The sequence below is a fragment of the Coregonus lavaretus genome, assembly GCF_964263955.1.
Source record: "Coregonus lavaretus genome assembly, contig: HAP1_SCAFFOLD_4112, whole genome shotgun sequence".
Taxonomy (NCBI): domain Eukaryota; kingdom Metazoa; phylum Chordata; class Actinopteri; order Salmoniformes; family Salmonidae; genus Coregonus; species Coregonus lavaretus.
In genome coordinates, this window is record NW_028163385.1 from 27,359 (window position 1) to 49,027 (window position 21,669).

General features: G+C 42.8%; 1 protein-coding gene across 1 annotated transcript in view; it reads left to right on the forward strand.

Moving 5' to 3' along the window:
• Nucleotides 1–16,491, forward strand: part of LOC311118187 (leucine-rich repeat and calponin homology domain-containing protein 1-like) — a gene marked incomplete at both ends in the record, with an annotated part of 41,170 nt that extends 24,679 nt beyond the window's left edge. Inside the window, 7 exons of the mRNA XM_084193040.1 lie at nt 1,826–1,956; nt 4,290–4,357; nt 5,471–5,551; nt 6,349–6,426; nt 6,515–6,557; nt 15,001–15,079; nt 16,375–16,491. Coding sequence (XP_084049166.1) covers nt 1,826–1,956; nt 4,290–4,357; nt 5,471–5,551; nt 6,349–6,426; nt 6,515–6,557; nt 15,001–15,079; nt 16,375–16,491 — 597 coding nt within the window. The remainder of the gene's footprint in view (nt 1–1,825; nt 1,957–4,289; nt 4,358–5,470; nt 5,552–6,348; nt 6,427–6,514; nt 6,558–15,000; nt 15,080–16,374) is intronic.
• Between the last annotated feature and the right edge of the window lie 5,178 nt (nt 16,492–21,669).

Genomic DNA, 21,669 nt, shown 5'->3' on the forward strand with positions numbered 1-21,669 from the left:
ATGTATTAAATTGTTTTTTTCCCTCATCAATCTACACACAATACCCCATAATGACAAAGCAATAACAGGTTTTTAGCAGTTTTTGCTAATTTATTAAAAATAAAAAAACAGAAATATTACATTTACATAAGTATTCAGACCCTTTACTCAGTACTTTGTTGAAGCACCTTCGGCAGCGATTACAGCCTCAAGTCTTCTTGGGTATGACGCTACAATCTTGGCACACCTGTATTTGGGGAGTTTCTCCCATTATTCTTTGCAGATCCTCTGCTGAACGGGTTCAAGTCCGGGCTCTGGCTGGACCACTCAAGGACATTCAGAGACTTGTCCCAAAGCCACTCCTGCGTTGTCTTGGCTGTGTGCTTAGGGTCGTTGTCCTGTTGGAAGGTGAACCGTCACCCCAGTCTGAGGTCCTGAGCGCTCTGGAACAGGTTTTCATCAAAGATCTCACTGTACTTTGCTCTGTTCATCTTTCCCTCGATCCTAACTAGTCTCCCAGTCCCTGCCACTAAAAAACATCCCCACAGAATGATGCTGCCACCACCATGCTTCACCTTAGGGATGATGCCAAGTTTCCTCCAGACAGATGCTTGGCACCTTTCCAACAAGTCCGTTTGTCAAATTTCTGCCCTGCTAGAGCTGCCCCGGCCAATTGTAAAGCGCTGTTATTGTGAATTGGAAACGTCTAGGAGCAACAACGGCTGTCCTCGGTTGCAGAACTCACTACTGAGTTCCAAACTGCCTCTGGAAGCAAAGTCAGCACAAGAACTGTTCGTTGGGAGCTTCATGAAATGGGTTTCCAAGGCCGAGTAGCCGCACACAAGCTTAAGATCACCATGCTCAATGCCAAGCGTCGGCTGGAGTGGTGTAAAGTTCGCCGCCATTGGACTCTGGAGCAGTGTAAACGCGTTCTCTGGAGTGATTAATCATGCTTCACCATCTGGCAGTCGATGGACGAATCTGGGTTTGGTGGATGCCAGGAAAACGCTACCTGCCCGAATGCATAGTGCCAATTGTAAAGTTTGGTGGAGGAGAAATTATGGTCTGGGGCTGTTTTTCATGGTTCGGTCTAGGCCCCTTAGTTTCAGTGAAGGGAACTCTTAACAGTACAGCATGCAATGACATTCTAGACGATTCTGTGCTTCTAACTTTGTGGCAACAGTTTGGGGAAGGCCCTTTCCGTTTCAGCATGACAATGCCCCCGTGGGATGAATTGGAATGCTGACTGCGAGCCAGGCCTAATCGCCCAACATTAGTGCCCTACTTCACTAATGCTCTTGTGGCTGAATGGAAGCAAGTCCCCGCAGCAATGTTCCAACAACTAGTGGAAAGCCTTCCCAGAAGAGTGGAGGCTGTTATAGCATATTAACGGACATGATTTTGGAATGAGATGTTCGACAGCAGGTGTCCACATACTTTTGGTCATGTAGTGTACCACGGCTAAGGGCTGTTCTCTGCATGACGCAACACGGAGTGCCTGGATACAGCCCGTGCACCACAAATCCCCAAAGTGCCTTATTGTTATTATAAACTGGTTACCAACTTAATTAGAACAGTAAAACCTTTTTTTTTTGTCATATCCGTGGTATACCACGGCTTTCAGCCAATCAGCATTCAGGGCTCGAACCACCCAGTTTATAATTTTATATAGAGTACAGAGTTTGTAATGTTGTTCCACCCAAATCCCATAAACAAGCGATCAAACACAATATTCGAATTGGTCATCGTATATAAGCGACAGTGTCTCCATACAGTAAATTACTTTGAAATGTGACATTCTTTGACCTGACCTCTAACTTCTGACCTTAATCTCTGCCCCCTGTAGTGGACCCCCACGGGGACGGTGTACGACTGATAGAGGAGAGCCCAACAGAGGCCCTGAAGGACCTGAAGGAACAGTTAGGCTACAGAGACTCCTCTTCGGCTCTCAGCAACCGCTTCCGCAGCTACATCAAGGCAAGGGCCTTCTCTCTCTCTCCCTCTCTCTCTAGCTCTCTCTCTCTCTCTCTCTCTCTCTCTCTCTCTCTCTCTCTCTCTCTCTCTCTCTCTCTCTCTCTCTCTCTCTCTCTCTCACTCACTCACTCACTCACTCACTCACTCACTCACTCACTCACTCACTCACTCACTCACTCACTCACTCACTCACTCACTCACTCACTCACTCACTCACTCACTCACTCACTCACTCACTCTGAAAGACTTGGTTTAAAGTGACTTAGGCGAGCAACGTGCTGAATTCACACATTTTGACATTTGGGGTTAACTATCCCTTTAATAACTGATTTTGGTCATATTTTTCTACCTGAGTCTCAGCCTCATCCATTATGAGCTACACTCTTAGAAAAAGGGTTCCAAAAGGGTTATTTGGCTGTCCCCATAGGATAACTGTTTTTGGTTCCATGTGGAACCCTCTGTGGTAAGGGTTCTACGTGGAACGCAAAAGAGTTCTACCTTGAACCAAAAAGGGTTCTTCAAAGGTTTCTCCTATGGGGACATCCGAAGAACCCTTTTAGGTTCTAGATAGCACCTTTTTTTCTAAGAGTGTAGCTGTCTAGGCTGACTCTGGAGCTGTTACTAAGGGAATAATTTAATGTGCACCCTATTATACACTACAGTATGACATCCATAAAGGCTGTCTGTATTGTGAAAGATTCATGAGGAAATGGCTGTGCTGTAAATAATGAAAGAGTTGGTGTTTTTAACAAAAGGAAAAGGGAGATTCCACACCAGGATAGCCCAGGATAACCCATTCTCCCTCTTTTATTCTCTGCCTGTCTATCAATTCAATTTAATTCAAAGGGCTTTATTGGCATGGGAAACATATGTTTACATTGCCAAATCAAGTGAAATAGATAATAAACAAAAGTGAAATAAACAATCAGAAATGAACAGTAAACATTACACTCACAAAAGTTCCAAAGGAATAGAGACATTTCAAATGTCATATTATGGCTATATACAGTGTTGTACTGATGTGCAAATAGTTAAAGTACAAAAGGGAAAGTAAATAAACATAAATATGGGTTGTATTTACAATGGTGTTTTTCACTGGTTGCCCTTTTCTTGTAGCAACAGGTCACAAATCTTGCTTCTGTGATGGCACAATGTGGTATTTCACCTAATACAGTAGATATGGGAGTTTATCAAAAAAAAAAATGTTTTCGAATTCTTTGTAATCTGAGGGAAAGATGTTTCTCTATGGTCATACATTTTGCAGGAGGTTAAGGAAGTGCAGCTCAGTTTCCATCTCATTTTGTGGGCAGTGTGCATATACTGTAGCCTGTCTTCTCTTGAGAGCCAGGTCTGCCTACAGTGGCGTCTCTCAATAGCAAGGCTAATTTCACTAAGTCTGTACATAGTCAAAGCGTTCCTTAATTTTGGGTCAGTCACAGTGGTCAGGTATTCTGTTTAGGGACAAATAGCATTCCAGTTTGCTCACTTTTTTGGGTGAATTCTTTCCAATGTGTCAAGTAATTATCTTTTTGTTTTCTCATGATTTGGTTGGGTCTAATTGTGTTTGTGAACAGAGCCCCAGGACCAGCTTGCTTAGGGGACTCTTCTCTAGGTTAAGCTCTCTGTAGGTGATGGCTTTGTTATGGAAGGGTTGATAATTGGCGGGTAGTCTGCTCTAATTCTGCTCTGCATGCATTATTTGGTGTTTTATGTTTTACACAGAGGATTTCTTTTACAGAATTCTGCATTCACAGTCTCAGTTTGGTATTTGTCCCATTTTGTGAATTTTTGGTTGGTGAGCGGACCCCAGACCTCACAACCGTAAAGGGCAATGGGTTCTATAACTGATTCAAGTATTTTTTGCCAGATCCTAATTGGGATGTCAAATTGTATATTCCTTTTCATGGCGTAGAAGGCCCTTCTAGCCTTATCTCTCAGATCGTTCACAGCTTTGTGGAAGTTACCTGTGGTGCTGATGTTTAGGTCTAGCTCTCCCTGTCTCTCTTTCTCTCTCCCCCTCTCCTTCCCTCCCCTGCTGTCCCATGTGTGTGTGACAGTGAAAGGCAGGGTGGTCTCATCTAAAACCCCATGTGGATTGTGTCAGCAGATCTTTGAGGGAGGGAGGGAGGGAGGGAGGGAGGGAGGGAGGGAGGGAGGGAGGCACACTGGCCTGCTTATACACTCTCATTCACTAGGAAAAATTTAAGTGAACCGCAGCCAATCGCTGGCTTGTTCTCTGGATCATGTGACTTGACTGCAGCTGGTGCTGATGTCGCGTGTGTGTCTCGGTGTGTGTGTGTAACTAGGTGTGTATGTGTGTGTTCTTGCTTGTGCAGGGACGGACGGCAGACTACGACGAGCCCCTCAGGATAGAGGAAGACACACACTGGGCCTCTGAGCAGACGTGAGTATCCCTCCATCCATCTGTCTCTCATCTTTCCTCCATCCAGTTCTTTCTCTTTTTCTCCTCCCTCTCTCTGTTCACTGTAGTGGGTGGGTCTCTGTGTGTCAGTCTGTTTCTGTCCCCTCTATCAGTCTCTCTCGCTCTCTCTGCTATAAGGTGTTTTTCCTCTTTATACTGTATGCTTCTATGGGCAGTACTCTTTGCCCATCTGTATTCAAGTTGGTTGATGTACACTGTCAGCTCTTTACTGTAAGCTAGAGTAGAAACGTCTTTGGTGGCTTTTGAGAAGCTGTGCTCCTCGTAAGTTGTTCTTGGCTCTTAGCTGATTATAATACTATTACACCTTTCTCACTTTAACTATGATACTGGCCTTATTTAATAATCATTGTTACCAGCATGTTCAGGATAATTTTCAAGGTGAAATTGGTCATTGCCATGATCATAATAATGATTGTTATCTTCATAAGCAGATCTCTATATGAAGTACCATTGGAACGTTGCATTGTAAACTTGAGTACCGTTATCCCTACTGAGTCAGAGGTTACATTTCTGACCTAAACATGTACATCCCCAAACCCAACAGATGGCTCATTATCATATTATGCAGAGAGAGGCAGTCAAAATCTCCCACACAGCCCAACACTAACACTAATATATTATCCACCACGCGTCATCTAACCATATTTCAGGTCAATGTTGTGAGGAATTGTGGGTGAAATGTCCCACTTGGCCATATCAGAATGTTGTCATTGTAGCTACCATGATGTCTTTGTGTATTTTTGCTGAGTCAGAGCCCACTCTTAGATGAAAGATAGAGACCCACACACTGTCGAACAGGAGAATGTGGCCCAAAAAGGGGCTTGGGATTTAGAAATATGCTCTTTAGTTAAACAAACCATCACCATACTATTTTCTTGCCACAGCAAAGCTATGTGTGTTCTGCTACATATCACACCATGTATTTTGTTTGTGCCTTTATCTATACCAGGGCAACATTAGGTTAGAGTTTAGATTTCTTTTAAATGCATGACGTATTCGAAAGCATGTTTTATTGATGAAACACAGCTCTGAATTGTAAACAATATGACTCACTTCCTGTTTCCTGTCCCGTAGGTCAAAGGTCACAGAAGGAACGCACATTGCCATGATCAACCAGCTGAAGGAGGCTGTGGAGCTACTACAAGACCCTAACAGGTGGGCTCCGTTATGAATCTGTTATAATACTGGTTAATTCTGGTTATAGCTGGTTATAATACTATTACACCTTTCTCACTTTAACTATGATACTGGCCTTATTTAATAATCATTGTTATCAGCATGTTCAGGATCATTTTCAAGGTGAAATTGGTCATTGCCATGATCATAATAATGATTGTTATCTTCATAAGCAGATCTCTATATGAAGTACCATTGGAATGTTGCATTGTAAACTTGAGTACCGTTATCCCTACTGAGTCAGAGTTTACATTTCTGACCTAAACATGTACATCCCCAAACCCAACAGATGGCTCATTATCATATTATGCAGAGAGAGGCAGTCAAAATCTCCCACACAGCCCAACACAAACACTAATATATTATCCACCATGCGTCATCTAACCATATTTCAGGTCAATGTTGTGAGGAATTGTGGGTGAAATGTCCCACTTGGCCATATCAGAATGTTGTCATTGTAGCTACCATGATGTATTTGTGTATTTTTGCTGAGTCAGAGCCCACTCATTGTCACACACACTGTACCACATGCTGCTCCCTCCTACTCTGCAACATGTATGGTAGCAGTAATAATGTATTTGGCTGTCTTCCCTGGTTCTGTGAACATATAGTTCAGTGCAGAGACTGGAATGACTCCAGGCCTGGCTCACTGGAGGTAAAAGACAGTCATTGGGCATTGAGCTGTGAAGCTGTGAGGATCTGTGTAGTTGTCTGACCCCCCTACTCTGTCTCTCTCTCTCTTTCTCTCTCACTCTTTCTACTCTCTCTGCTCTCAGAGTGAGTATGGAAACAGAGGACCTATCTGGAGTTCAGCTTTACCCTGTTGAGATGGTCATGGTGGAAGACTCTCTCAAGTAAGACTGTTTGTGTGTGTCTGTGTATGTGCGTTGCGTGCACACGTGCGTTATTTCTTACTCTCTCTCTGTCTCTCTCTCACTACAGTGGCCAAGACAGTGACGGCAGTGAAGGACAAACCACACCCAAGGTGAGACATCATTCCTATGAGAATCACGTATGTGGTTTTACTGCATAATGTACACACCTACAGTGCATTCGGAAAGTATTCACACCCCTTGACTTTTTCCACATTTTGTTACGTTACAGCCTTTTTTTTTATTTAGGGGGTAGATCAGCTTTAATATTGCAGATAGATTGTAACTTCCAACAATGTAATTGTCTGCATCACTTCCAATCCCCCATATGTTTCTTTTTCTTTTTTTTCTCTCGCATATATATATATATATATATATATATATATATCCTTAAAAAATCTATATATTTCCCTTTATTACTTTCTAACCACACTATCCCTTCCCTAATTGGAGTAAACTAGTGAACAACAATGCTTAGGCCTCTACTTCATGCGTATACATACTATATACATTTTATGGACACAGTCAATAATTATAATTTGTTTGTTTTTACTCCTGAACTTCCTCCGATCATTTTCATGATGTCCATCTGGTATGCTTCTATATGCCATATCTTTGTAACTGTGCTCTTTCACAAAAGCTCACAATATTTAACCTATATACTTATTATGGACACAGCATGTCTTACACTAGTTATCTTGTTGTTATTAGTTGTTGTTATTAGTCCCATCCTTCAGCTCCATTCAACACCTCCCATCTATCGCTTTACACCATCCATATTGGATTTCTATTTGCCATATATTTTTCAACTGTACTGTGATGTTTTACAAAAGTTCTGAACCTTTTTATTCTCATTGTTTCTACAGTTTGTGAATTGAAAATAAAAATTGTTTCTAAAAGTATTATTATATTATTGATCGATTGACTATGACTTTTCAGATCACCCAGTAGTGCTATCTGCAGGGTCAGCTCCATGCAAATATTGCAATCCTTCAGCCATTCCTGGACCTGTGTCCAGAAACAAGCTACAAATGGACAGTACCAAAGCAAATGATCTAATGATTCTGTCTCTTCACAGCCAAATCTGCAGAGCTGGGAAGATTGCATCCCCCATACAAATAACATTATATTGGTAGCAAGAATTTTATATAATAATTTAAATTGAACAATTCTAAGTTTTGAATCCGGCGTCGTTTTGCGTATCAGTTCATAAACACTATGCCATGGAATCGGTATGTAAAAAATCTCTTCCCAACTATTTTGCAATCTATATGGGACGGCTGTCAATCTTTTGATCCTTAAATGAAACTGGTAAACTTTTTTATTTATCACAATTTTCTTTAACCAATTATGTTCTTTAATGCAAGGCCGACAGACAAGTTCCTTACGTTACAGCCTTATTCTGAAATGGATTAGATAGTTTTCCCCCTCATCAATCTACACACAATACCCCCTTAATGACAAAACAAAAACAGGTTTTTAGAAATTTTAGCAAATTTATTAAAAATAAATAACGTAAATATCACATTTACATAAGTATTCAGACCCTTTACTCAGTACTTTGTTTAAGCACCTTTGGCAGCGATTACAGCCTCAAGTCTTCTTGGGTATGACGCTACAAGCTTGGCACACCTGTATTTGGGGAGCTTCTCCCATTGTTCTCTGCAGACCCTCTCAAACTCTGTCGGGTTGGATGGGGAGCGTTGCTGCACAGCTATTTTCAGGTCTCTCCAGAGATGTTCGATCGGGTTCAAGTCCTGGCTCTGGCTGGGCCACTCAAGGACATTCAGAGACTTGTCCTGAAGCCACTCCTGTGTTGTCTTGGCTGTGTGCTTAGGGTCGTTGTCCTGTTGGAAGGTGAACCTTCACCCCAGTCTGAGTGCTCTGGAGCAGGTTTTCATCAAGGATCTCTCTGTACTTTGCTCTGTTCATCTTTCCCTCGATCCTGACTAGTCTCTCAGTCCCTGCCGCTTAAAAACATCCCCCACAGCATGATGCTGCCACCACCATGTTCCAAACTTCTTCCATTTAAGAATGATGGAGCCCACTGTGTTCTTGGGGACCTTCAATGCTGCAGACATTTTTCGGTACCCTTCCCCAGATCTGTGCCTCGACACAATCCTCTCTTGGAGCTCTACGGACAATTCCTTTCACCTCATGGCTTGGTTTTTTCTCTGACATGCACTGTCAACTGTGTGACCTTATATAGACAGGTGTGTGCCTTTTCAAAATCATGTCCAATCAATTGAATTTACCACAGGTGGACTCCAATCAAGTTGTAGAAACATCTCAAGGATAATGAATGGAAACAGATTCACCTGAGTTCAATTTCGAGTCTAATAGCAAAGGGTCTGAATACTTATGTAAATAAGGTATTTCTGTTTGTTTTTTTGTTTTTATTTGCAATCATTTCAAAAAAATCTGTTTTCGCTTTGTCATTATGGGGTATTGTGTGTAGATTGATGAGGATAAAAAAAAAAAAAAACATTTTAGAATAAGGCTGTAACATAACAAAATGTGGAAAAAGTCCAGGGGTCTGAATACTTCATGAATGCACTGTACGAGCACCCTTTGAGCACCTATACTGCATGACCTCTGACTATGACCATTGTGTGAGTATGTGCACCATCTGTATGTGCAGTTAAAGGGTGTGTGTGATGGTGTCAAACTAAAATATATCAGCATCTGTGTTACAGACTAAGACCCCTCTCCTGAGTTGGTGTGTGTTTAGTCTCCCTCCCTGAGCAAGCAGCCCTGCACTTCCTATTCCTCTGATGTCATTTCCTGTGTTCTGTAATATAGCTCTGCTGCTCGTTGGTAGTTGAATATTGTTAAGATGACTTGTTTGTAGTATAACTTATTTGAGTTGTGGTGAATGTTGTTTTGGAGCCGTATTAGAGTGTAAGCTTGTCTCCTTTGTAGAGTGTAATGATTTCTGGAAGTAAAGCTTGAATTGGTGTGGTAGATGTACAAATAAGTTCCACTGGTTGGTATGTTCTATCTAGTGGGACACTCCCGATGGAGGCTTTGAGTTCCAGAAGAAACGAGAGTTGATTCTAGAGAGGGCCAGGCTGGAGGCCCAGCTTGCATGCCAACAATATGAGAGACATATGTCCAACCAGGTAACCCTAGTAACAAGCCATGGGTGGCCACGCCCCCTCAGGCTTACCAGCCAATCCCTGCCTCCGACTTACCTCATCTAGTGTCAGTGTGTTTGTGTGTGTGTTTATGTGTGTGGTCACTTCATGCTCTTAACCACTGGTCCCAAGTCAGTTTTTGTGTAAAGTGTTACATAGTTCCGAAGAGGGCTACAGTAGGGGTAGCTCATCCTAGATACAGTGGGGAGAACAAGTATTTGATACACTGCTGATTTTGCAGGTTTTCCTACTTACAAAGCATGTAGAGGTCTGTCATTTTTATCATAGGTACACTTCAACTGTGAGAGACGGAATCTAAAACAAAAATCCAAAAAATCACATTGTATGATTTTTAAGTAATTCATTTGCATTTTATTGCATGACATAAGTATTTGATACATCAGAAAAGCAGAACTTAATATTTGGTACAGAAACCTTTGTTTGCAATTACAGAGATCATACGTTTCCTGTAGGTCTTGACCAGGTTTGCACACACTGCAGCAGGGATTTTGGCCCACTCCTCCATACAGACCTTCTCCAGATCCTTCAGGTTTCGGGGCTGTCGCTGGGCAATACGGACTTTCAGCTCCCTCCAAAGATTTTCTATTGGGTTCAGGTCTGGAGACTGGCTAGGCCACTCCAGGACCTTGAGATGCTTCTTACGGAGCCACTCCTTAGTTGCCCTGGCTGTGTGTTTCGGGTCGTTGTCATGCTGGAAGACCCAGCCACGACCCATCTTCAATGCTCTTACTGAGGGAAGGAGGTTGTTGGCCAAGATCTTGCGATACATGGCCCCATCCATCCTCCCCTCAATACGGTGCAGTCGTCCTGTCCCCTTTGCAGAAAAGCATCCCCAAAGAATGATGCTTCACGGTTGGGATGGTGTTCTTGGGGTTGTACTCATCCTTCTTCTTCCTCCAAACACGGCGAGTGGAGTTTAGACCAAAAAGCTCTATTTTTGTCTCATCAGACCACATGACCTTCTCCCATTCCTCCTCTGGATCATCCAGATGGTCATTGGCAAACTTCAGACGGGCCTGGACATGCGCTGGCTTGAGCAGGGGGACCTTGCGTGCGCTGCAGGATTTTAATCCATGACGGCATAGTGTGTTACTAATGGTTTTCTTTGAGACTGTGGTCCCAGCTCTCTTCAGGTCATTGACCAGGTCCTGCCGTGTAGTTCTGGGCTTATCCCTCACCTTCCTCATGATCATTGATGCCCCACGAGGTGAGATCTTGCATGGAGCCCCAGACCGAGGGTGATTGACCGTCATCCATTTTCTAATAATTGCGCCAACAGTTGTTGCCTTCTCACCAAGCTGCTTGCCTATTGTCCTGTAGCCCATCCCAGCCTTGTGCAGGTCTACAATTTTATCCCTGATGTCCTTACACAGCTCTCTGGTCTTGGCCATTGTGGAGAGGTTGGAGTCTGTTTGATTGAGTGTGTGGACAGGTGTCTTTTATACAGGTAACGAGTTCAAACAGGTGCAGTTAATACAGGTAATGAACAGTTAATACATGTAATGAGTGGAGAACAGGAGGGCTTCTTAAAGAAAAACTAACAGGTCTGTGAGAGCCGGAATTCTTACTGGTTGGTAGGTGATCAAATACTTATGTCATGCAATAAAATGCAAATTAATTACTTAAAAATCATACAATGTGATTTTCTGGATTTTTGTTTTAGATTCCGTCTCTCACAGTTGAAGTGTACCTATGATAACAATTACAGACCTCTACATGCTTTGTAAGTAGGAAAACCTGCAAAATCGGCAGTGTATCAAATACTTGTTCTCCCCACTGTATGTGGTTAAGGGCATTAGAGGTTGAATCCTAACTCTGCAAAAACCTGCCATTGACTTCAATGCAAGATTGCGTGAACGTTTACTTGGATCTCAAGTTAGGATTCAGCACTATGCGACCAGTAGGTGTGTTTGCTGGTGTGACCTCTATCCTGTTACCTAGCTAGCCAACCCATTACTTTTTAGACCTGTGTGTCAGTCTGCTGTTTTGCATATCTGTAACTTTGATCTTACCTTTGTTTACGCTTCTAGAGGTACAGTAGATGAAGGGAATTATTTGAAGCAGGTGCTTGTGTGTAGTGTTGATGTTTTTGTTGTGTCTTTGTGAGATTTTGTTGTGTGTAGCATGTTGCTATAGTTTGCAGTATGTGAAGTTGACCAATAGTTTACAAACATGAGGATTTTACCCTGACCCAGTCTGGGTCAATACCATGGGAGCTGTTGCACAGATATGATTGGTCCTGAGCTTCAGAGCAAAACAGGGATTGGCTCACACACTTTATAGGCCTAACCAAATGCTTTTGAACTTAAACGTTGGTTTCATTTCTTTAACAAGCTCTAGCCAGAGGGTTGAAAACCCTGAAGTTGAAACACACCAGGACCAAGGAAGAAGGAACAACAGCATAGCACATAACAAGGAGAAGACATTAGCTGTGTTCTAATTCTATTCGCACAAACCGTACTATTTGTGACGTAAATTGAGTATGTAGTATGCTTATTGGTCATTGTATGGATATAGTTAGTATGCCAAAAGTTCCCGGATGTCGTACTACATTCGCCAAAATATGACTTATACATGCAGTGGACACTATTTCTGTGCTTTTAGGGCCCATAATGCAATTATTCAGAAAATGGGCGTGGCTTCACAACTTTTCAGATTTGAAGAAAATGGCTGAAAATATGCAGCTGAAGTCTGTCGAGAGCTGATACAAATTAATTGCTTTAACTAATAATAACAAATGTTAAGAAAATGTTGAGCAATGTAATAAAGTAATGACTTTTCAAATAAGTTACGTTACACGTTATGTTGGCTGACAATTTGTTAGCTACGCTAGCCTTACGAACCGCATAGCATATCATTACAGCAGTTGCTTGTACAGTGAGGGAAAAAAGTATTTGATCCCCTGCTGATTTTGTACGTTAGCCCACTGACAAAGACATGATCAGTCTATAATTTTAATGGTAGGTTTATTTGAACAGTGAGAGACAGAATAACAACAAAAGAATCCAGAAAAACGTATGTCAAAAATGTTATAAATGTATTTGCATTTTGATGAGGGAAATAAGTATTTGACCCCTCTGCAAAACATGACTTAGTACTTGGTGGCAAAACCCTTGTTGGCAATCACAGAGGTCAGACGTTTCTTGTAGTTGGCCACCAGGTTTGCACACATCTCAGGAGGGATTTTGTTCCACTCCTCTTTGCAGATCTTCTCCAAGTCATTAAGGTTTTGAGGTTGACGTTTGGCAACTCGAACCTTCAGCTCCCTCCACAGATTTTCTATGGGATTAAGGACTGGAGACTGGCTAGGCCACTCCAGGACCTTAATGTGCTTCTACTTGAGCCACTCCTTTGTTGCCTTGGCCGTGTGTTTTGGGTCATTGTCATGCTGGAATACCCATCCACGACCCATTTTCAATGCCCTGGCTGAGGGAAGGAGGTTCTCACCCAAGATTTGACGGTACATGGCCCCGTCCATCGTCCCTTTGATGCGGTGAAGTTGTCCTGTCCCCTTAGCAGAAAAATACCCCCAAAGCATAATGTTTCCACCTCCATGTTTGACGGTGGGGATGGTGTTCTTGGGGTCATAGGCAGCATTCCTCCTCCTCCAAACACGGCGAGTTGAGTTGATGCCAAAGAGCTCGATTTTGGTCTCATCTGACCACAACACTTTCACCCAGTTCTCCTCTGAATCATTCAGATGTTCATTGGCAAACTTCAGATGGCCCTGTATATGTGCTTTCTTGAGCAGGGGGACCTTGCGGGCGCTGCAGGATTGACAGTTATTTTGTGTTTCTTCCATTTGCGAATAATCGCACCATCTGTTGTCACCTTCTCACCAATCTGCTTGGCGATGGTCTTGTAGCCCATTCCAGCCTTGTGTAGGTCTACAATCGTGTCCCTGACATCCTTGGAGAGCGCTTTGGTCTTGGCCATGGTGGAGAGTTTGGAATCTGATTGATTGATTGCTTCTGTGGACAGGTGTCTTTTATACAGGTAACAAGCTGAGATTAGGAGCACTCCCTTTAAGAGTGTGCTCCTAATCTGAGCTCGTTACCTGTATAAAAGACACCTGGGAGCCAGAAATCTTTGTGGTCCTCTGTAACTCAGCTGGTAGAGCACGGCGCTTGTAACGCCAAGGTAGTGGGTACGATCCCCGGGACCACCCATACACAAAAAAATAAATAAATGTATGCACGCATGACTTTAAGTCGCTTTGGATAAAAGCGTCTGCTAAATGGCATATTATTATTATTATTATTATTATTATTATGATAAAATACTTATTTCCCTCATTAAAATGCAAATCAATTCATAACATTTCTGACATGCGTTTTTCTGGATTTTTTTGTTGTTATTCTGTCTCTCACTGTTCAAATAAATCTACCATTAAAATTATAGACTGATAATTTCTTTGTCAGTGGGCAAACGTACAAAATCAGCAGGGGATGAAATACTTTTTTCCCTCACTGTATGTACCTGTATGTTAGCTAGCTACCTAACATTAGTTGGATACTAATACATCGAACTTGCCAGTATATTAACTATATGCTATCTAACTAACTACCCAGTGTTTATTGACTTGATTATTCACGTAATTCTTAGATTAGCTAAGTGGTATAGTCGTTGTGCGTTCTCAATGGAGTCGTAAGATGTCTAGCTAGTAATTTGTTATGCTAACAAGCTAGAAAGAAGTTGCATAGCAACCACATCAACATCCGGTAGACAGGCGAAGGGCTAGTACACTCAACTGAAAGGATACAGTTTGTTTACAGGATACTAAAATGAACTTATAGTATATACTCATCAAGTTTGTAGTATACAGTATGTTAGTATGGGTATTCGAACACAGCTATTGTCTGGTGGTTCTTTCAAAATCTTCAACATTGCTCTAGCGTTGTCACACACACACACACACACACACACACACAGACAAGGCTATTGGGGACAGGGCACACATCCAACACTGACCACATGAAGAGAGCACTGTCACCACATAGCAACACCATGTCCAATACCAGCTACATGGCCATAGCAACAGTGACCTCAGCACAATCAAGCTAGAGGACAACTGGCCATACCAGTCAATCTGGGTGAGGGTCAGCGAGAAAGGGACAGAGTGAGTTATGATCTAGTTAAGCCAGCTCAGAGGTCATCTGTAGTGTTACATAGTCACAGTATAGGACGCCAAACACCAATCTAAATCCTGCACACACATGTTCATCATACACACATACACAGTGGACAAACAGAGGTCACACACATACACATTCAACACCAGCTGGCTTGTCCCCAATTCCCCCAGTAGACCTGGATAATGTGTGTGTTGTTTAAGTGTACTCTCAGGAGAAGAGGGTCCCTAACCTTTATGTGTGTACTCCCTTTGATTCTCTACCAGGGAGAAGACAGAGTTCCAGGCAGCGGTCCCACGTTTACCACCCCTCTCACCCCTCCCTTCGGGCTGAAGCACCGCTCGGGTGAGTGCCGTCTGGGCATGGCTCACTACCGGGGTTGGGTAGAGGCCTGGATGGGTGGGTGATGGCGGATACCCCTCTATAGTCTTCATAATCAATACAATACACACATCTCAGTCAGATAGGTGCACAATACCTCCGACTGTCTACACAGACTACAGTCCTTAATAGAGTCCATTCATGCGTCCATCCTTTCTCTCCAAAATGAAGACATGGACGTCCTCAATCCCCTCCGCTCTGCTTCTCCCCCAAACCCCAAATCCTCCCACACCCCAATCCAGCTTTTATAGGGTTATACCATTACCCCAAAGTAAGAAAGACCTGGGTTCAGTTCCTCCAATAGTCAAGAGTCAATCCCCCCCCAAAAGTCACAACTTCTAATGAGGCACATAATACCTCATAACACCCTCTGTCCCCAAAAGCAGCAGCAGTTGGGTCATGCTGTAGAGGCTACCAGCCCTGTCCTGACTAACATGCATTGCTCCCACAATGTTTCTGTAACGCTGTGTGAACATGGCCCAGAGAGAAAGTGATGTGTGTTTGCTGAGAATACGTGGGTGTGAGTACTCTGCAACCAATCCCAAAGAGTGGCTATGGAGGAAGCGGATACAAACACACATACAGTCTCTTCCTTCTTTGAGTTAACTAACTGATGGATTGGTTAGCTACATCCCATGGAACAGAGCAATCCTTTCCGAACACTCTATACCTGTCTGGTACTCCTCATGGTCAGATGGCTTTGGGTGCAGGTTCACTGAAATTACTCTAGCGTCTGATATTTGCTGCTTGTAGAAATAGAGCTAGCATCCATCCAGCTAGTTGCTACGTACAGTAGGTTACTACTGTAGTGTGTGAAATGTAGCTTTACCTGCTAACATTAACAGCATGTCATGAAATCTGTATTGTGAAATGGCACTAATATTGATTAATTTTTTTATCTTTGTTTTGTGTTGTTTTTTTTCTCTCGCATATCCTTTGTTTCTTCTTTTCCTCTTTCCTCTTCCTCTCCTTTACTCCCTTTCTATCTTTCTACCAACTGCTGCATGACCTCTCACACCAATTCTCACTCCAATCACATCCCTTTATCTAACCCAATCTGCCTTTGCATGCGATTATCAACTGCCGCTGCCTGTTTCGTTCCCTTGTCTTTTAAAATTCAAACCGATTTTTCTATAACCTTTTCTGGTGTCTCGTGTTTTGGGGGTGTGGTTTTGGAATGGACCTGTCTTGTTCTACTTGGCCCCTCCCCCCTGTGCCACGCCCCACCCTGCCCTTCACCCCTCCCCCTCTACCTCTAGCCCCTGCCTCACTGCCCTGCTCGCCCCCGCCCTGTCTCCGCCCCCCCCTCACACAGGCCTTGTCCGTCGATAAAGACACTCCCCCTAGACCAAGCGATGGAGGCATGCACAGCAGTGGTAGGTCACTCCTTCCGACTATTCGGCCAATCGGAGGCCTCGAAAATAGACAGCTCAACAGTCTCTCAGATGTTTGCAAATAATGTGCATTTGTGTGACTCACATTCCTCTCTCTCTCCCTCTTTCTCTCATTGTTTCCTTTTTTTATTTTCCACCTGTTTTTTCTCTGTGTCTCTTTCTATCTATCACTCTCTCTCTGTGATCTTTCTTCTCTAATCTGTCGTTCTAATCTATCTAATCTATCCCTCGTTCCAAGCCATGGGTGTGTGTGATGAAAGTGTGCACTGTACTTTTGCAGTCACATCTGTGCCTTGGACCACATGTTTGAGTTGTTTCCGATGACTCCACTCCCTGATTCTGTGTGTGTGTGTGTGTGTGTGTATGTGTGTGTATGTGTGTGTGTGTGTGTCTGTGTGTGTGTGTGTGTGTGTGTGTGTGTGTTAGGCTTGGGCGATACACCTTTTGTACCGTATACCGGGGTATTTCGAAATACCAATGATATGATTTTCAATACCGCTAAAACAGCAGCAGCTTGCAGGGGGCTGCGTGCTACACCACTACTTATAACTAACTAAAAGTTATTTATAACTATAAGAAATCTAAGATGTGTCAAATAAATTATATCCAGCTCAGGGCTCCAGCTATGCATTTGGTTTGCTAACTTACTAGGTAAGTTGCTAGATGTCAAGGTCAAGCTTCTTGGTTACAGCAGAGACATTCAATCCCATCCTGGATCAAATCCCTGTTGCCTAAATTGTTTTGTGCGTGCACATTTTTTAATTTATTGCGCCCCTTGTGTGCACTTCCGCTAATACCATATACCCGGTATGGTACAGAAACGGTATGATGGTATGAAAATCTAGATAACGCCCAACCCTAGTGTGTTTGTGTGGGAGCGGAACTCTGCCACTCATGTGGAGTGTGAGGCCCAGTAGATCAAATGAGAGCCTCCACACTTCACACTCCTCCTCTTCCTTCATCCCTTCATCTTTCCATCCCTTCATCTGTTCTCATGTTGGTGAGTGTGTTCTGGTCATCTATATTATAATAAGCTAAGCATTCTAAGCTGCAGGAGGGTCCTCCTACAATATTGGGATGATTTTCTTCATTTTAGGCTCAAAAGAAGAGCATTGTCCTCTTATATCCAGTAGGCCTCTTTATATTCCGCTGTGTTTTATATTTTTCCCTATTAACCCGGATCATAGCACTTGCTTTCTCTTTCAAATTCAATTTTGGCCTACCATGAACCCATGTTATCCATATATACCTATGTAAGAATGCTTTTAATTGACTATAGCTCAGCATTCAACACCATAGTACCCTCCAAGCTCATCATTAAGCTTGAGGCCCTGGGTTTGAACCCCGCCCTGTGCAACTGGGTCCTGGACTTCCTGACGGGCCGTTCCCAGGTAGTGAAGGTAGGAAACAACATCTCCACTTCGCTGATCCTCAACACTGGGGCCCCACAAGGGTGCGTGCTCAGCCCCCTCCTGTACTCCCTGTTCACGCATGACTGTGTGGCCAAGCACGCCTCCAACTCAATCATCAAGTTTGCAGACGACACAACAGTAGGCTTGATTACCAACAATGACGAGACAGCCTACAGGGAGGAGGTGAGGGTTCTGGGAGTGTGGTGCCAGGAAAATAACCTCTCACTCAACGTCAACAAAACAAAGGAGATTATCGTGGACTTCAGGAAACAGCAGAGGGTGCACCCCCCTATCCACATCGACAGGACCGCAGTGGAGAAGGTGGAAAGCTTCAAGTTCCTTGGCCTACACATCACTAACAAACTGAAATGGTCTACCCACGCAGACAGTGTGGTGAAGAAGGCAGAACAGAACCTCTTCAAACTCAGGAGGCTGAAGAAATTTGGCTTGGCACCTAAAAACCTCACAAACATTTACAAATGCACAATTGAAAGCATCCTGTCGGGCTGTATCACCGCCTGGTACGGCAACTGCACCGCCCGCAACCGCAGGACTCTCCAGAGGGTGGTGCGGTCTACCAAATGCATTACTGGGGGCAAACTACCCGCCCTCCAGGACACCTACAGCACCCGATGTCACAAGTAGGCCAAAAAGATCATCAAGGACATCAACCACCCCAGAGCCGCTGCCTGTTCACCCCACTATCATCCAGAAGGCGAGGTCAGTACAGGTGCATCAAAGCTGGGACTGAGAGAATGAAAAACAGCTTCTATCTCAAGGCCATCAGACTGTTAAATAGCCTTCCCTAGCACATTAGAGGCTGCTGCTGCCTATTGAAATCACTGGCCACTTTAAGAAATGGAAAACTAGCCACTTTAATATTGTTTACATATCTTGCATTACTCATCTCATATGTATATATTGTATTCTATAATATTCTACTGTATCTTAGTCCATGCCGCTCTGTGATTGCTTGTCCATATATGTATATATTCTTAATTCCATTCCTTACTTAGATTTGTGTATATGTTGTGAAATTGTTAGATATTACTTGTTAGATATTACTGCACTGTCGGAGCTAGAAGCACAAGCATTTTGCTACACCTGCAATAACATCTGCTAAACACGTGTATGTGACAACTAAAAATTGATTTGATTTACACTGTATATATAACAAAAACAGTACAGGAGGGCTCCAGATGTATTAAAGAAATAAGTTGTTTCATCTAACATGTCCAAGCAGGAATGCATCATACAAATATTTTGTTGTGCAATACCAGTGATTGGTATGAATTTGTTGCTATAACTTTACTGTCAAAATAGGGCTCCAGAATTGCAGATTTGCATACAAATTTTGCTTACATCTTTTGAGTACAAATAGGCTATCACATAGGCTAATTCACTTGTGGTTAAATCACTGAGGAAGGGGAAACTCGAAACCAAAGAACAACAAAACCACAACTGTAGCTACTACATTTTGAAATGTTGCGGCAAATTTTTCTTTTTTTTATCTTCCTCCCCCCTCTGCTTTAATGCAAGAATCAGCATGCTACTGTTTGGCACGGTTACTATTACATTTACATTTACGTCATTTAGCAGACGCTCTTATCCAGAGCGACTTACAAATTGATGGTATTGCATCATGTCAATGCCATTATGATGTAATTTTGCTCCCAAGTCAAAGCCTATAAAAGCACAGCTACTCAGTGGGTATAACAATAGTCATGTCCTGACGCAGACGATACACTTCTCGCCCAGTCCACAGGAAGCATAAAGCCACTCGGACCATGAGGCGCAAGAGGAGAGTTTGCTCCCTGTTAAGTGTTCTTTGGGCTGCAAAGCTCACTGGCAAAAATGTATTCTAAATAAAAATGAGGGCTTTTAACTAACTTTGAAGACTTTCTTTTTTTTAATTAGATGGTTATTTGTTTATTTTCCAGGTTTTTGTGTTTGAAATGGCACCTTTACTACAGGAGATGAAGCTGTCATAAAGCATTTGATGGAAGCGTTTGTAGACCAATTTTGAATCTGTAGAATTAGGCCTACATTTCTCATAATGCTCATTGACTGGACATGGCAATTATACGTCACAATAGTAATATACATTTTGCAACATGCAGCAATCCACAGTACAGTATCAACTGCGCTGCTTCGCTTATGGTGGACCCGTGCTTAAAATCTTCAACAGCATCTCACGATAACCCACTGCCCTATTTTCCACAACTCTTTAACTAACCCTCAAATCCTTTCAAATAATGCTGTCAAATAAAGCAAGTTACAGCATATAATGAGTAAAATAAGCACTAGGCCTAAAACATATGCAACAAATGTGAGCCGGTAGACACACTAGAGAGGTGGAAATTACACTTCCAAGCTTAGATGTGATTGCATCCGTGTGAGCTACAAATTCTAGCTGGTCACTTCACTCAAAACGTTATATTTTTGGGGCAGCTAAAACCATGATTCGGTCCAACAGTAGCATCCTGATTCCTGCATTAAAGTGCTCGGAATAGACTAGATGGAGAGAAGGGGGAAGGAAGATAAAAAATTGAACTTCTTTTGCGCAACATTTCAAAATGCAGTAGGCTACAGTTGTGGTTTTGTTGTTCTTTTTGTTTCGAGTTTCCCCTTCCTCAGTGATTAGCCCCAAGTGAATTAGCCTATGTGATAGCCTATTTGTATGCAAATCTGCAATTCTGGAGCCCTATTTTGACAGTAAAGTTATAGCAACAAATTCATGCCAATCACTGGTTTAGGTATTGCACAACAAAATATCTTTATGATGCATTCCTGCTTGGACATGTTAGATTAAACAACTTATTTCTTGAATAAATCTAATCTAAGTCTGGAGCCCTATTGTACTGTTTTTGTTATATATATATATATATATATATATATATATACAGTGGGGAGAACAAGTATTTGATACACTGCCGATTTTGCAGGTTTTCCTACTTACAAAGCATGTAGAGGTCTGTAATTTTTATCATAGGTACACTTCAACTGTGAGAGACGGAATCTAAAACAAAAATCCAGAAAATCACATTGAATGATTTTAAAGTAATTAATTTGCATTTTATTGCATGACATAAGTATTTGATCACCTACCAACCATTAAGAATTCCGGCTCTCACAGACCTGTTAGTTTTTCTTTAAGAAGCCCTCCTGTTCTCCACCTGTATTAACTGCACCTGTTTGAACTCGTTACCTGTATAAAAGACACCTGTCCACACACTCAATCAAACAGACTCCAACCTCTCCACAATGGCCAAGACCAGAGAGCTGTGTAAGGACATCAGGGATACAATTGTAGACCTGCACAAGGCTGGGATGGGCTATAGGACAATAGGCAAGCAGCTTGGTGAGAAGGCAACAACTGTTGGTGCAATTATTAGAAAATGGATGACGGTCAATCACCCTCGGTCTGGGGCTCCATGCAAGATCTCACCTCGTGGGGCATCAATGATCATGAGGAAGGTGAGGGATCAGCCCAGAACTACACGGCAGGAGCTGGTCAATGACCTGAAGAGAGCTGGGACCACAGTCTCAAGGAAAACCATTAGTAACACACTACGCCGTCATGGATTAAAATCCTGCAGCGCATGCAAGTTCCCCTGCTCAAGCCAGCGCATGTCCAGGCCCGTCTGAAGTTTGCCAATGACCATCTGGATGATCCAGAGGAGGAATGGGAGAAGGTCATGTGGTCTGATGAGACAAAAATAGAGCTTTTTGGTCTAAACTCCACTCG